The 15963-nt window shown below is 38.6% G+C and overlaps 1 protein-coding gene across 13 annotated transcripts in view; it reads left to right on the top strand.

The window, feature by feature from the left end:
- Positions 1 to 15963, top strand: part of ALG9 (ALG9 alpha-1,2-mannosyltransferase) — a 110090-nt gene that overhangs the window by 4600 nt on the left and 89527 nt on the right. For all 13 annotated transcript variants that reach the window (XR_008661880.1, XR_008661879.1, XR_008661878.1 and 10 more), the window contains exons 4-8: positions 3492 to 3562; positions 8200 to 8288; positions 10344 to 10479; positions 15377 to 15464; positions 15652 to 15757. Coding sequence is in view for 6 of the 13 variants with exons in the window: in XM_055305694.1 (XP_055161669.1) it covers positions 3492 to 3562; positions 8200 to 8288; positions 10344 to 10479; positions 15377 to 15464; positions 15652 to 15757 (490 nt within the window). In the remaining 7 variants the exon portion in view is untranslated. The remainder of the gene's footprint in view (positions 1 to 3491; positions 3563 to 8199; positions 8289 to 10343; positions 10480 to 15376; positions 15465 to 15651; positions 15758 to 15963) is intronic.

Raw genomic sequence — 15963 nt, 5'->3', positions numbered from 1 at the left:
TCAGTGTTAGATGTTTAATTAAGTCCCACAGGTTCCTGAGGCCCTACTCATTTTTTTTTCTAGTCTGTTTTCTCTGTTGATTGAGCAATTTCTAATCTTCCAGTTCACTGATCATTTCCTCTGTCCCCTTCATTCTGCTGTTGAGCCTATCTGTTGAGTTTTAGTTTTGATTATTATATTTTTTCAGTTCTAAAATTTCCATTTAGTTTTTCTTTATATATTCTGCTGCCTTACTGCAACTTTCTGTTTTTTCATGTTTCCAATGTGTTCTTAATTGCTCACTGAAGCATTTTTATAATGGCTCCTTTAAAAGTTTGTCAGATAATTCTAACTTTTTTCTCATCTTGTTAGTATTTGTTGATGATTTTCATTCAGTTTGAGATTTTCCAAGTAATTTTTAGTTGCCATGTGGACATTTGGGGTATTATGAGAATCTAGATCTTATTCATGAGCCCAGCATGCTTCCTCTGGGTCTTACTGAAGCCTTCTGTCTGGCTGCTCTTGATACTTCAATAGCAGGAGGAAGGGGGGTGTTCTTCACCTTTGTTACAGCCAGGTGGGGGTAGAAGTTGAGGTTTTTCTAGGCCTTCACTCTGGTGGGCAGGGTCGGGGTACTTCATTACTGTTTAGAGTAGGATGGGGAGATGGAAGTCCAGACTAATCCACATGGTCTCCACTGACACCATGGCCAGAGAAGGGGCTTGTTACCACCAGCACGGATCAAAGTCCTGACTTCCTACTCGACCTTTGATGGCATGGGTGGGAGTTGAGCTACATTTTTTTTTCTGGAGTGCTTTTCTGGAGTACAATAGCTATTGTCTAAAGATTTTCTGTCTTGTTAGGCTACGCCTTTCTTGGACTGTGGCTAGATTGGCTAGGCTTTGGTTGCTGCTTATACTCCTTGGCATTTCTAGCTGCCAACTTCTTTAGTTCTAAGTCTGGAATATAGAAGCAAAAGAAAACCCAGAGAACTTAGCATTATGTTTTTCCTGTGGTCTTAAAGTCCCCCAGGCAGTCTGCCACCTTCTCTCTACTTGAATCTTATTAGGTTTACTTTACCTATAATATCCAGAGTTTTTGGTTTTATGTAGCAGGAGGAATAGGGAAAAGTATGGCTAATCTATCTTCCATGAAGTAGGATTCCCTGATGAGAGAACTAGAAGGTAAGTAGGATTTATCTAGGTAAAGGAAAAAAGGGAATGATGGAAGAAAGCCATGGGGCTGGGAAGAGGGCCAGCATGGCATTCTTGTAGAAATAGGCTTAATGCTTGGAAGAGACAGTGAGCAGTAGAGTGGGTTTCATGATACTGAAAGGTAGAAGGAGGCCAGATTTATATAACCTGATAGGCTCTAGTAAGTAGTTAGACATGCCCACCAAGGGCATTCTGAAGCCATCCAGATGTTTTAGAGGTGAGACATGATTGTATTTGCATTTTAGACTGATCAGAAAGATAGTATCTGTAGAAGGTGATAGAGCACTGTCTTTCCCTTCCCTATCTAGTAATTCATTTCTGGTTTTTTGAATTTAGCAGAGGAGAGGTGTACAGGATGAGGTCTCAGTAGAGAAATAACAATATGCAATGCTGAAGGCTTTTGTGTCCTCTTGGGTACCACGGTCGCTTCCAATTTGACAGGTTCAATAGAATCCTTCATCTTATGTCACTTTTTCTCTTATATCAAAAACATAAGCAGGAAACGGAATAGGAATGATTTCCCTTGTTCTTCCTTATAATCTCCTTTCTCTTAGGTTCTATCAGTGGAAACCATTGAGAGAGGGTGGATTGTTGCTGGGAGACAATCTGGTAATAATTGGCACCCCAGTGATGGTTACCTTTCCAACTTCTTGCCATCCTAAGCAAGAGTACCTTTGTCTCCCTATGGATCTGGATGTCAGTTTCTATGAACTATATACTCAGTGGTGGAGTCCCATATCTATGTGTGTATGTATGTATCTAGCAGCTAATTTCATGGAGTATTGCCAGATTGCCCCCCAGAATGGCTGTCTAACTTTACGCTTCTCAACAGTGTTCTATATTTCAGCCACCTCACGTCTCCTGAGCACTTGGTATTTCTGATTTGCTAATTTTCATCCTTCTCGTGTATGTGAAATGTTTCTTCTTTTAATTGCATTTCTTTGATTACTCTTGAGGTGCAGAATTTCATTTGTCTTTAATATTTCTTTTTCTGTGCTTTATCTGTTCACATCCTTTGTCTGGTTTTCAGTTGGGTTTTCTGGTTTTCTCTTCTGATTTGTAGAAGTTCTCAATAGCAACCCCTTGGAGATTTTAGATATTGAAAATCTTTTAGGCTGTTAATGTTCTATTAATTTTGTCTGTGGACCTTTGTTGAACAGAAATCTTTAATTTTGATATAGTTAAGCCAGTTAGTTTTTCACTTAATGGTTGGGTGGGTTTTGGGTCTTTCTAAAAGAAAAGACTGTCCTTCACCACAGTCACAAAGATGTTCTTATGTATTTTCCTAGCTTTATAATTTTACCTGTCACATATAAGGCTTTAATCCATATGATTTTTTTTGAAGATTTTTATCTTAATGTAATCTCTATACTGGTTGTGGGGCTTGAACTCACAACCCTGAGATCAAGAGTCATATGCTCCACCAAGCCAGCCAGGCGCTCCAGTTTGAATATTATTTCTTATAAACTGTAGAAAGATCCAGCTTTATTTTTTGTGATATGTTGAACTGGATTTTTCAGTACCATCTGCTAAATAATCATCCGTTTTCTTCTGATTGGTAATACCATATATATCCTACACTTTATTCCCACATGTATGGCTCTGTTTCTGGCACCCTTTTCCTAGGTCATTGGTCAAATTGTTAATACAACACACTGTTTTTCTTATTATGGCTTTGTAGTGTGTGTTAATATCTGGTTGATCAGTTTCTCACTTTGTCCTTTATAAAGTTTGTATTTTAAAAATCATTTCATAATATTTGCCCCCCCAATTCTGTTGGGTTTTGATTGACAGTGCATTGAATCACATATTAATATGAGAATCAGTATTTTTATATGTTTGTCATTCCATCCTTTAGATTTATTTATCAGATTAGTCAGGTTTTCTGTATCCTTTCAATAAAAATTTTAAATGTACCCATGTCAGTCTTATCAGTATTAGGTAGGTTAATGCCTACATTCTTCATATTTTTTTTTTTTTTTTTGCTGTTAGGAAAGGAATCCTGTGGGGTTTTTTTGTTTTGTTTTGTTTTTGTAATAGTGCCACATTCATTCACCATGTTTATGAATAAAACTAACCTTCCCTGCATAGTTTGAGTTACTCCTGTGGTCTGGACTCATAAAAATAGGTGTGCTGGGTCCAGGGGTAGGAAAATAGGTATAATCTTCTATACATACTGCTTTTCAAAAAGATTATGCCAATTCACAATGTTATTAATGACAAATGAGAGTAGTTTTATCTTTAATAGTTTTCTTGTTTCTCTTTAACTTCTGTTTTCCTGTTCTGGGTTTCTTTCAGATTCTTGTCTTCTACTTTTTACGATGTCTCCTGGCTTTTGTGAGCTGTATCTGTGAACTTTACTTTTATAAGTGAGTATAAAAGCTTTGCTTCTAAAAAGGCTATGAGGAAGCCTGATATAGCATAAGATTTTTTTTGATAGCCTAAGCAATGTTTATGATAGAAAATACTTTCTTCTAGGTCCTAATACTATATTTGAAGTATGACTTTAAAATTTTTTTCTTGCTTTGACATATAATTGAAATATAGCATTGTCAATTTAAGGTGTACAATATTATTTGATAAATGTATATATTATGAAATAACCATAGTAAGGTTAGTTAACACATCCATCACTTTTCACTTTGTGTGTGGCCAGAACATTTCAGATTGACTCTTAGCAACTTCCAAGTATGTAAATAATATATTGTTAACTATGGTCACCATGCTGTATACTGGATTCCCCAGAACTTACTCCTCTTATAACTGGAAGTTTGTATCCTTTGGCCACCGTCTCCTAATCTTCCCTATTCCCTGTACCCCTGCTTCCCCAGCCCCTTGTAGCCACCATTCTGTTCTGTTTCCACGAGGTTGGCTTTTTTTAGATTCCACATGTGAGTTCATACAGTATTTGTCTTTCACTGTCTGACATTTCACTCAGCATAATGCCCTCAACGTGCATCCACGTGTTGCAAGTGGCAGGATGTCCTTTTTAAATTTATGACTGAATAATATTCCATTGTGTATGTATGCCATATTTTCTTTATCTGTTCATTCATAGATGGACATTTAGGTTGTTTCTGTGTCTTGGCTGTTGTGAATAGTACCACAGTAAGCATAGGGGGTACAGATATCCCTTTGACATACTGATTTCATGTCCTTTGGATATATACCCTGCAGTGGGATTGCTGGATCATATGGTAATTCTATTTTTAATTTTTTGAAGAAAGAAGTGGGACTTCTTGTTTTGAAACAAACCGTTGGAGGGGAATACTTCTAATTATCACTTTCCTTCCTGAGGCTCATAAATTCCATATCTTCATATAAAGTTAGATTATGTTAATATATGTATAACTGGTGTTTTATTTGGTCAGATTTAGTAGAGCCTTATTTTTTTTAAGATTTTATTTTTATATTCATGGGGGGGGAGAGAGAGAGAGAGAGAGAGAGAGAGAGAGGCAGAGACACAGGCAGAGGGAGAAGCAGGCTCCATGCAGGGAGCCCAACATGGGACTCGATCCTGGGACTCCAGGATTATGCCCTGGGCTGAAGGCAGTGCTAAACCGCTGAGCCACCTGGGGCTGCCCCAGTAGAGCCTTAACTTTGGTCACAAAATACAGAATCATGATTTACCTCTTCCTTGAGCTTAGATGATAGAAAATTATTCCCATTGTGGGACTCATGCTCATACTTGCACCTCAGTACATGGTCTTTCACCAAGTACCTATTGGTTGATTGAAGATTAGTGGAAGTGTTAAACATGTAAGTGTTACATTAATAAAAATACCCACTTTTTTTTACATGCAACCCATCATTTTAATAATGCTTTAAGAGGTATTTAGACTTAATAATCATTATTTAAAATTTCCCCACTGGAAAATAGCTAAAAATGTCATAAAGAAATTCTTTGGCCTTGACTCTGAGGGAAAGAAAGCCAGCCAGTGCTGCGTTTGAGGATTGTAAACAACCATACATTGGTTTTCATATGGGTTCAGGACTGAATTCACATCACCTACTTGATCCCTCAAATCCCAAGTTGAGAATTTATTTTAAGTTGTTCTGGGTTGGTAGTATCCCTAGGCATCTTGCAAAAACAAAGTTTCTCCAGAGAAATGGATCTTTAATTCAAGTGTCAATTACTACAAATAAAGTTCTAGTGAACAAGAAATTATAATAAAAATAAATCACAAAGCACAGAAGATATTGTACATGAGACCCAGCAGAAGTAACAACAGAAAGCTGACCTGCAAAACTTCACTTATTAGGAATTACTAAAATTAGAACATAAAACGAATATATTTGATATTTCTAAAGAAATAAAAGAAGGAATTGAAAACATGAATAAGAAACAAGAACCTAAATAATCCACAGGGTGAAAAGGAAGTTAGAGGATGGGTAGAAATATGTGCAAACCATAATCTGAGAAGAGGTTCAATTCCAAAATATATAGTTTTTTTTTTTTTTTTTTGCTATTGAGATGTAGGAGTTTCTATTAATCTGAATAAAAATGGACTAAGAATTTCAATAGACAATTTTTTTAAAAGATTTTTATTTATTCATTCATGACAGACACACACACACAGAGAGAGAGAGAGAGAGAGAGAGAGAGAGAGAGAGAGAGAGAGAGGCAGAGACAGGCAGAGGGAAAAGCAGGCTCCAGGCAGGGAGCCTGACGCGGTACTCCATCCTGGGTCCCCAGGATCACACCCTAAGCCGAAGGTGGCGCTAAACCGCTGAGCCACCCCGGCTGCCCAATAGACAATTTTTTAAAGAAGATTTACACTTAGGCAGCAGGTATGTGAAAAGATATACAATGTCTCTAATCATAAGGGGAATGCAAATCAAAACCACAATGAACTATAACTTTGTACTTGTTAGAGTGCTTATTGTCAGAAAAACACACACAAAAAAACCCCCAAAATAAGCGTTGTCAAGGATGTAGAATTGGAACCTTTGTGTCCTGTTGGTGGGATTGCAAAATGGTATAGATGCCGTGCAAGACTGTATGGAGGTTCCTCAAAAAACTAAAAATAGAACTATATGATCCAGTAATCCAACTTCTAGGTATTTATCTAAAAGAATTGAAACAGGGTCTTGAATAGGTATCTGCATTTGATATTCTTTGTAGTAGTATTCACAGTAACCCAGAAACAACTTAAGTGTCCATTGACCAATAAATGGGGGGAAACGTGTGTGTGTATGTGTGTGTATATACAGAATATTCAAGTCTTGAAAAAGAAGGAAATCCTGCAATGTGTGACAATCTACATGAACCTTGGAATGTTGTGCTAAGTGAGCTAACTGGTTACAGGTGGACAAACACTACATGATTCTACTTGTAGGATTCTAAAATAGTTAGACTCATGAAAGCAAACTATGGGTTCTTGGTTGCGAGGGGCTGGGTGGAGGGGGAAATGGGAAGTTGCTAATCAATGGATATAAAATTTCAGTTGTAAAAAAATAAATAAAATTTCAGTGTGTTAGATAAAGTAAGTTCTAGAGAACTACTGCATAAAGTTGTGTGGATAGTTAATAGTGCTGTATTGCACACTTAAAAATCTGTTAGGCAAGTAGGTCTCCTATTATATGTTCTTACCATGATACACTAAAGATAAAAGGAAAAAGGAACAAGACTACAAATATAACCCAGCAGAAAAAGAACCAAATAGAACTTTTAGTAATGAAAGTAGCATAATATTTAAAATTCAGTGGCTAATTTGAACAGCTAGACACGAACAAAGAAAATAGAAGATTGATCTGAAGAAATCAGTAAGCTTGAAGTACATAGTGACAACGGGGAAATGTAAGGGAAATAAAAAGATGTTAGACATGTATTGTGGAATTGACAGACCCAGTCAGATTTTAGGAGGTGATAGAATGGGGAGGGGTAGTATTTAGGGAGGTTAATAGCTAAGAATTTCCATAATTGATTGGAAAAAATAAAAGATGCTAATTCATAGAATCAGGGAGCCTGACATAATCTGAGCTGGATAAATAAGAAGGAATTAGTGAAACCACGTAGAATACCACGTGCAAAGAAAGAGATCTTAAAAGTTCATAGAACTTATGGAACACTACAAAGGAATGTCAGTTATATTGACAGAAGCTTTCTCAAGAGCCAGAAGATAAAAATCTTCAAAGTGCTCAGAGAAAACGATTATCATCCTAAAATTGTGTACTCAGCTAAACTACCTTTTAAGACCAAGAGTTTAGTAAGGCTTTTCAGACAAAAAAGGGTGAATTTGCCATTAACAGATTCTCAGTAAAGGAGCTTTTAGAAAGGACTTAGGAAGAAGCAAAATTATCTCAGAAACCAGCTCTGAGATGCACTAAGGAACCTGAGCCAGTAAGACAGGTAACACAGGGGTAGGTCTATACAAATGTGGACTAAATGAAGCAGTAATCATGCCTAGGAATGTTTATGGGGTTAAAAACCTCCAAGGAAATAAAGGAAGTGTGTAATTACTTGGGTTTGAGAGATGTGCACTTAGACAACTGTGTATTAACACTTTGTGTGTCTTCTCATCTTTTTGTTTGATAACTAACATTTATTGAACAACTCTGTTCTAGGCACTCTTCTGAGCACTGTTCCATGCATTGTCCTCACAGAATTCTGACAAAGTAGGCATTCTCATTATCCTCACTTGACAGATGAAGAATCTGACAGAGTGATTTTTGTCACTAGAGCAGGGTAGCTGCTGCTAAGTGGCAGAGCCCAGATTTGAACCTGTGCCCATCTCAGTCTAAGGCCTGTTATTTGTCCAGTATATCATGCTGTTTTCCTGTTGATAGGATACATAATCTTAGTACAGAAAGGATACATTTCCTCTTAGGTAGAGAGCTTCTCTTCTGCTTAAAGAATAAGAATGTTGCACACAAACCTGTCCAGGCAGTTCTGTGTTTGATTTTAGATCATCAGTGTTGTCTTTCGATGCAGGCATGTTTTTTACTTTGATTTGAAATATCTGTCCTTAAGATTTGCTATGCTGATAGTCTGCCTTTCTCTTAGGGCCGTGTGTAAGAAGTTTGGGCTGCATGTGAGTCGAATGATGCTAGCCTTCTTGGTTCTTAGCACTGGCATGTTTTGCTCATCATCAGGTAAGTAAAAGGACAGGTGGGGGGTCATGGTGCACTGATCTTTCCCAGTTGCATTGAAAGCAAGAACTTGTCTAGGTCTGGGTTCTGTTTGGGTAGCATATCAGTAATTTGCAGAGCACTATTTCCTACCTGATCTTCATCAACACTTGCAGCAATTTTGTGTTAGGGGTAAGAAATATTTTCTCATTTTTACAGATAACACAGAAATTTAAGAAGGTCAAAGTCTAATGACTTACTGGGATTCAAAGAACTCCTAAGTGGTAGAGCTGTTATTTTCATCATGTCGCTTTCTATTACAGTATTGTATTTTTATCATCACGAGGCTGAAAAACACCAGCACCCTCTGCCTTTCCTTGCTGTTAGGGAAAGAAAAACAACTTTGTTCTCGTTTGTGTCTAAAAACCCTGTTCTTTATAGTTCTCCTTTCTGTCCATTATTTGCAATGTATTTTATAAAGCTATGCATCCTCTGTTGGGCCTTTTTTTTTTTTTTTTTGACAGTACACTTAAAGAGAATTAGAGTATAACCTTAGAGTGGTGGCTTGCTAGCTGTGCTATCATTGAACATTTCTGTTCTCTGACCCATGGTGGCCTGCTGTCAAAGGATAGGCTGTTTCCGATTCTGTGGAAAAAGCTATTAGTATATACACTAAATATACACAAAAATAGCATCCAGCACAAAAGTATGTATTTGAATTTGTCGACTATATGAAAATTTATGTTGTTGTGCAGAGACCTGAGTAACTTTGAGAGTCCCTGTCCTCCATGGGACTGTGCTCTCCTCCGCGCCAGGCTGGCAGGGACCCCCGATTACCCTGCTCCCTTTGTCTTCTACATTGGCAGCTGTCACTGACAACTTCAGAGAGCATCAATATTATTTAACATTTATCTGTAAAGGTTGTACCTCATGGTATTTTGGTTACTTTGCTATTCCTAACGTTGATTCTGATGAGAGGGAGATAAGAGATCCTTTAGTTTTGTCATCTCAGTTGAGAATGTGAAGGTGCGGAGACATTCAGGGCATCCTTTGATACACAGCCTCTTAACCCCTTCACTGAGTTTGAGAGATCCTATGGCCTCCTTGTGGTCCTTGCCTAGTGCTGATGTTTCTTCCCTAGTGCTAGGTGAAGCATATCTGTACAGCCTGGAGAGACAGGTCTGCATTTTTGTGTGGAAGGGCTGGAAACACTGATCAAATGTTACTGTTGCAGAGACCCTGAAAGTATTCAGTCCATTGCTGTTTACTACAACAAAGTAATGCTAGATGGAAGTAACTAGGGCACATCTATAGGCTGAACTATTTATGTTCATCGATGCAGGATGTGAGGCAGGAGGTCAGCCGATATTTGGCTCTTGAGAAGCTTCCCAGAATTCCTAGGGGTAAAGGTTAGTGCCAGGACAATCTCAGAAGACTGTCAGAAGATAAACTACTTCAGAAATAGTCGGCAATGACTCCCAAGTTTTTTGAAGCATATTCCCTGCCTGGAAATACAACCTGGAATTCTCTACGTTTTGGATTTGGGATACAGGCTAGCAGAGGAATGGCATGCTTGGCATTGTATAACTAGGCATGTGTTGGTACCTAAAAACAAAAAACAAAACACAGCAACAAAACCCAAAAAAGAATGAGAAAATAAGAAAAATTAATTGACCTTTGTTTTTTTTAAAGCATTATCATTTTATTGCATATTTCTTTTTTTTTAATGTTTAACATTTCCTTTTTTTTTTTTTAAATTATTTATTTATTTATTTATGATAGTCACAGAGAGAGAGAGGCAGAGACACAGGCAGAGGGAGAAGCAGGCTCCATGCACTGGGAGCCCGATGTGGGACTCGATCCCGGGTCTCCAGGATCGCGCCCTGGGCCAAAGGCAGGCGCCAAACCGCTGCGCCACCCAGGGATCCCCCTTATTGCATATTTCTAACATACTGTTCCTTAAGATATGTTCCTGGTTATTGACTTCCTGCAATGTGAGTAAATTTTTAATAATACCTAATAAACCTCAAACTCTTGTCCCTCCCCTCCTTTCTGTTCCCCGTTTCTTCACTCTTGCAGCATTCCTTCCTAGCAGTTTCTGCATGTACACTACATTGGTAGCCATGACTGGCTGGTATATGGACAAGACTTCTGTTGCTGTGCTGGGAGTCGCCGCTGGGGCTATCTTAGGCTGGCCGTTCAGTGCTGCACTTGGGTAAGGGACTAACGTGGTTCACCTCTTGGTGTCACTGGGCACATGGTAAATCTCCACGTTATCTCCATGTTCCCTGGTTACAACCTAAAGTTACAGGAATGAATTGGACTTAAAGAGATTATGGGAAATGGAAGAATATTTCTCCTGGTGCATGTTGTTGTGATTAATTCTAATAAGAATAGTAATGATTAGGCCTCTGCTGTATGTTAGCTGCTGCTAAACCCCTTATAAACTTTATTCCTAAACCTTACAACAACTTTGCAGAACTACAATCATTAGTGCTTTATTTTTTTTAATTTTTAAAAATATTTTATTTGAGAGCGAGTGAGAGAGAGGGCTCGTGTAGACAAGTAGGTGGGAGGAGCAAAGAGAGAGGAAGAAGCAGACTCCATGCTGAGCATAGAGCCGGACTTGGAACTCCATCCCATGACCCTGAGATCACCACCTGTGCTGAAATCAAGAGTCGGCACTTAACTGACTGAGCCAACCAGGCGCTCAATCATTAGTACTTTATAAATGAGAAAACTGAATGCAAGAGAGTAATTTACCTTTAGGATTATGTTTGCTTTTCAACCCAGGCCTCCCTGACCCTGCCACTGATGTTTTCCACACATACCACTCTGTGCTGTGTATTTCCCCACTCACCAGCCCTGAAACTGGAGCTTCCCTGCAGTCTTATGTTCATATCTCAGCAGCTTTTTTCCCAGGGCCCATAGTCTTTCTCATTCCTCCTGTGGTTCTTAGTCCCACCACTCTGCTTTAGTCTGTGCTGCCTTCCCTTCTTACCTGCACCGCTAGTAATTTAGAAAAATTCTATACTTTGATATGAAGGTTATTATAGTACCGGTGACCTTTGAACAACAAGGAGGTTAGAGGCGCTGGCCTCTGCACTGTTGAAAACCTGCATGTCACTTTGGACATTTCATATTTGGACATATAAAATTATAATATCCTATTATTTACAGAAGCCTTACTGATAACTTAGTTAATTAATATGTGTTTTGTATGTTGTATGTATCATACATTGTTATAATAAAGTAAGCAAGAGAAGAAAATGTTACTATGAAAATAAAGAAAAACTATATTTACAGTACTGAACTGTATTTATAAAGAACTTCATTGTGTGTACCCACACAGTTTAAACCAATGTTATTCAAAAGTCAACTGTAGTATAAATATATATATATGTGTGTATATGTATTTTAAAGATTTTATTTATTCATGAGAGACAGAGAGGCAGAGACTCACGCAGAGGGAGAAGCAGGCTCCCCATGGGGAACCTGACGTGGGACTCGATCCCAGGACCCTAGGATCACATCCTGGGCCAAAGGCAGCTGCTCAACCACTGAGCCACCCAGGTGTCCCTGTAGTAGTATATTTTTATTCTAAGAAGTTTGTATGAGGTGAAAAGAAGTCTTAATCCTCTTTTCCCCTAGCTTAATCTTCAAAAATAGTCACTAATACTTTTCTATATACGTATATTTTTTTAAGATTTTATTTTATTTATTTATTTTTAAAATTTTATTTATTTATTTATGAGAGACAGAGGGAGAGAGAAAGAGAGAGAGAGAGAGAGAGAGAGAGAGAGAGGCAGAGACATAGGCAGAGGGAGAAGCAGGCTCCATGCAGAGAGCCCAATGCGGGACTCGATCCCAGGTCTCCAGGATCATGCCCTGGGCTGAAGGCGGCACTAAACCGCTGAGCCACCCGGGCTGCCCAAGATTTTATTTTTTATTTGAGAGATAAAGCATGAGTGGAAGGGATGAGAGGGATAGGGAGAAGCAGACTCCTTGCTGAGCAGGCAGCTTGACATGGGGCTCTATCCCAGGACCCTGAGATCATGACCTGAACCAAAGGCAGATCCTTAACTGAGTCACCCAGGTGCCCCTACTTTTGTATATATCTTTCCAGAAATTGTCCTCATGTGTGTAAATGCACACACACACAAATATGTGCATACATAACATAAATTCTTAAATAGAATTATCCTATAACTATATATATTTTCTATTGTATGTAGACTTAGATAATTTTTTCTGTGCATTGTGTAGTATTCCGTTACCTGACCATAATTTAGCCATTGCCTTATTGGTAGACATGTAGGATTCGTTTTTTGCTATGATGTGTAATGCTTCAGTGAACATTTTTGTACATAGATCTATACATTTATGGAAACTTATTTATGGGATAAATTTTTAGAAGAGGAGCTACTAAGAGGAATAGGTATTCCAAATTTTATTAATTGTCTTTTAAAGCCTGGTTTCTCCACCTCCAATCTTTTCTTCTGCTTGGCATATCATCTTCAAAATATTCAAGATTTTGTGTGAGGCCCTCTCCTATCTTTTCTCCTATATCTCAACCATCTTGATGATTCCCGTATCTTAAATCCGGTCTAGTCGTTCCCATATATTCATGCTTTGAATGGTTGCCCATTCACAAAACTGAGCTCTTTAACATCTCTCTGTATCTGTTCTTTTACCTGTGTTTCTATCCCAATAAATGTACCAACATCTACTCAGTGCTGAACCAGGAGCCTGAAAATTATCTGTGACTCTTTTCTCTTTCTTATGTCCTATTTATTGTACCTCCTGAATATCTTGTTTTTTTTAAAGATTTTATTTATTTATTTATGATAGTCACAGAGAGAGAGAAAGAGAGAGAGAGAGAGAGAGAGAGAGAGGCAGAGACACAGGCAGAGAGAGAAGCAGGATCCATGCAGGGAGCCCGACGTGGGATTCGATCCTGAGTCTCCAGGATCGCGCCCTGGGCCAAAGGCAGGCGCTAAACTGCTGTGCCACCCAGGGATCCTCCTCCTGAATATCTTGAATCTGACTGTTCTTTACCTCTGTTCCTAAATGATCTTTACCACACAGCCTCCTAAATGATCTTCCCATCTCTAGGCTTGATCTCTGTAAATCTGCTTTCTGCAATCAAACTAGAGTTATCTTCCTAAAATGCAAATATGATTGTATCACTCCATGTTTTAAGCTATAATAGCTTCCCCATTCCTCTGTGTCACAGAGTTTGGCAACCTGGGGCCTGGGGCCTAGTCTAGCTTGTTTTGTACAGCCCAAGAACTGAGAAGTTGTTACATTTTAAAGAATTGTTAACACACACCTATACAAACTACCACAGATGCAGAATATGCAACAGAGACCATATGTGGCTTGTAAAACCTAAAATACATAGTTAGGTCCTTTAAATAAAAAGCTTGCCACTCTCTGCTTTATGGTGTCCAGATTCTAACATGATTCACAAAGTCCTGATGTTCCCTCCTTTTTGCCTCTCTAACCTTTGTCAGTCCCTTCATTCCTTTTATTCTAGCACCATTGACATTGAACTTTGTTGAGTCTTCATATGCCTCTGAGTGGCGTGTTTTGAAGGGTCTGCCTTTAGCCCAGATAAGGGATTTCAGGATCACTGTCAGTTCGCAGTTTACCATCATTCATTGAATACTTTGTGCTAGGCACTGCTGATGCTAAAGAAGATAGTAATGGTACCTGCTCTTTTGGAGCTTACCTCTTAGTAGGAAAGACAGACATTGAACAAGTAACTAAAGTGTGGTGATTTACCAAAGGAGAAGTAGAGATGCCATGGAAATATAACTAGTTGGGCAGAAAAAAAGAAAAACACAAATGTTAATTCAAAACTTAGATAACAGAAGGGGGAAGTTCATGTCACAGAAGAGATACCTTGTGATGGCACATGGCATTGCTAAATAAACAATAGAGATGGTAATGCCATGTGAATTCAGAGACAGGAAAAATTGGTTCTGAAGAGATGTCGGGAGCAGAGCCTGTAGTTGACATTTGGGTAAGTTCTGTAGGAACGGATTGGAGTGGGGAGGTAATTCCTTGTGACTGCAGCATGGGTACAGATTCTGACTAGTGTTCTAGATTTAGAGATCATGGATATGAAGGTGTTTGTTCATGCAAGAGTGGGAGTACCTATTGAGGAAATGCGTGTAGAGAAAGAAGAGCAAAAGTTTGCTTCTGGGACTTAGGACCATAGTAGGGCACAAAAAAGATGTTTAGAAAGGAGCTTTTGAAAAGGGGCCAGAACAAAACAGGAGCCAGGAAGCCTAAAGAAGAAGGGACAGATGCTTTGTGCGACCAAGGGAGGTGAGGTGAAGCTTTGAAGTGTTTACTGGGTCTGGCTGAGAGGAGGTTCCTGTTGACCTTACGTCTGTCTCACAAGCTTGAAGCAAAGACTTCAGGAAGAAGTAGTGAAGATGGCTCCTGGGTGGCTCAGTAGTTGAGTGTCTGCCTTTGGCTCGGCTTGTGATCCCGGGATCCTGGGATCAAGTCCTGTGTTGGGCTCTCCTTGGGGAGCCTGCTTCTCCCTCTACCTACGTCTCTGCCTATGTCTCTGTCTCTCTCTGCCTCTCATGAATAAATAAATAAAATCTTTAAAAAAAATAATGGAAGGCAACATACATAAGCCACTTGCTTGAAGGATTTAAGTGAAAGTGAAAAGGGCAAATGATGTTGGATATATCAGAACTGACATATTAAAGTTTGTAACATTATTAAAATCTTTATAAATTATGGAAGAGACGAATACTCATTTGGCTGGGTTAGTGTAGGAGCACAGAGCACATTCAACTTAATATTTTGAATGTCTATTACACATAAATATGTATAACATGGAGCTCTTTCCAGGAGCTCAGTATTAATATTCCTTTTGCATTGTGGGGTGCAGAGTACTCTCATGGGCTCTCTGAAGAGAAAACTATATTGAGAAGGCATCTTCTCCTATTCCAGTTTTCTTTCCTCACTATAACTGCTGGAGACATTTTCCCCCCCATTCAGCATGAGGTATCTGTGAATCTGACTTGTTTGAGTCCATATTTTAAATATTTTATTTAATTCCCTGTTTTTTTTTTCCTCTTAAATAGTTTACCCATTGCCTTTGATTTGCTGGTCATGAAACACAGGTGGAAGAGTTTCTTTCATTGGTCTCTGGTGGCCCTAATACTCTTTCTGGTGAGTTTTATATATAGATATATATATATTTTTTCAAAGTTGTAATGAAAAGCATGTTCTGATGTAGGAAAGAGAACCTGAGAAATTGTTTCATTCTGCTTTTCACTTTGAAGTTTATCCTGTTAACATTGGGAGATTGTTTCCAGAACAAAACCCTGCAATTGGTATGTTTTCTGCTCTGCCTTAGGTGCCTGTGGTGGTCATTGACAGCTACTACTATGGGAAGCTGGTGGTTGCACCACTGAACATTGTCTTATACAATGTCTTTACTCCTCATGGACCTGATCTTTATGGTAAGGCCTTAGAGAATCTGGGGAAGAGTAGAAGATAGCTTCATTTGCCTGAGCTTTGAGATTTCAGTTCAGTTGCTTCATTTAATCAAATATGGCATCTCTTTGCTGGTAACTTCTTATTTAAATGGCATTTGGCTAGAGTATAATGATAAGTACATTTTTTCTTGATCAATGCGATTTTTTTTAAAGATTTATTTATTTTAGAA

Source organism: Nyctereutes procyonoides, unplaced genomic scaffold, assembly GCF_905146905.1.
Source record: "Nyctereutes procyonoides isolate TBG_1078 unplaced genomic scaffold, NYPRO_anot_genome, whole genome shotgun sequence".
In the NCBI taxonomy this organism is placed as follows: domain Eukaryota; kingdom Metazoa; phylum Chordata; class Mammalia; order Carnivora; family Canidae; genus Nyctereutes; species Nyctereutes procyonoides.
This window is presented reverse-complemented; position numbering and strand designations above follow the sequence as displayed.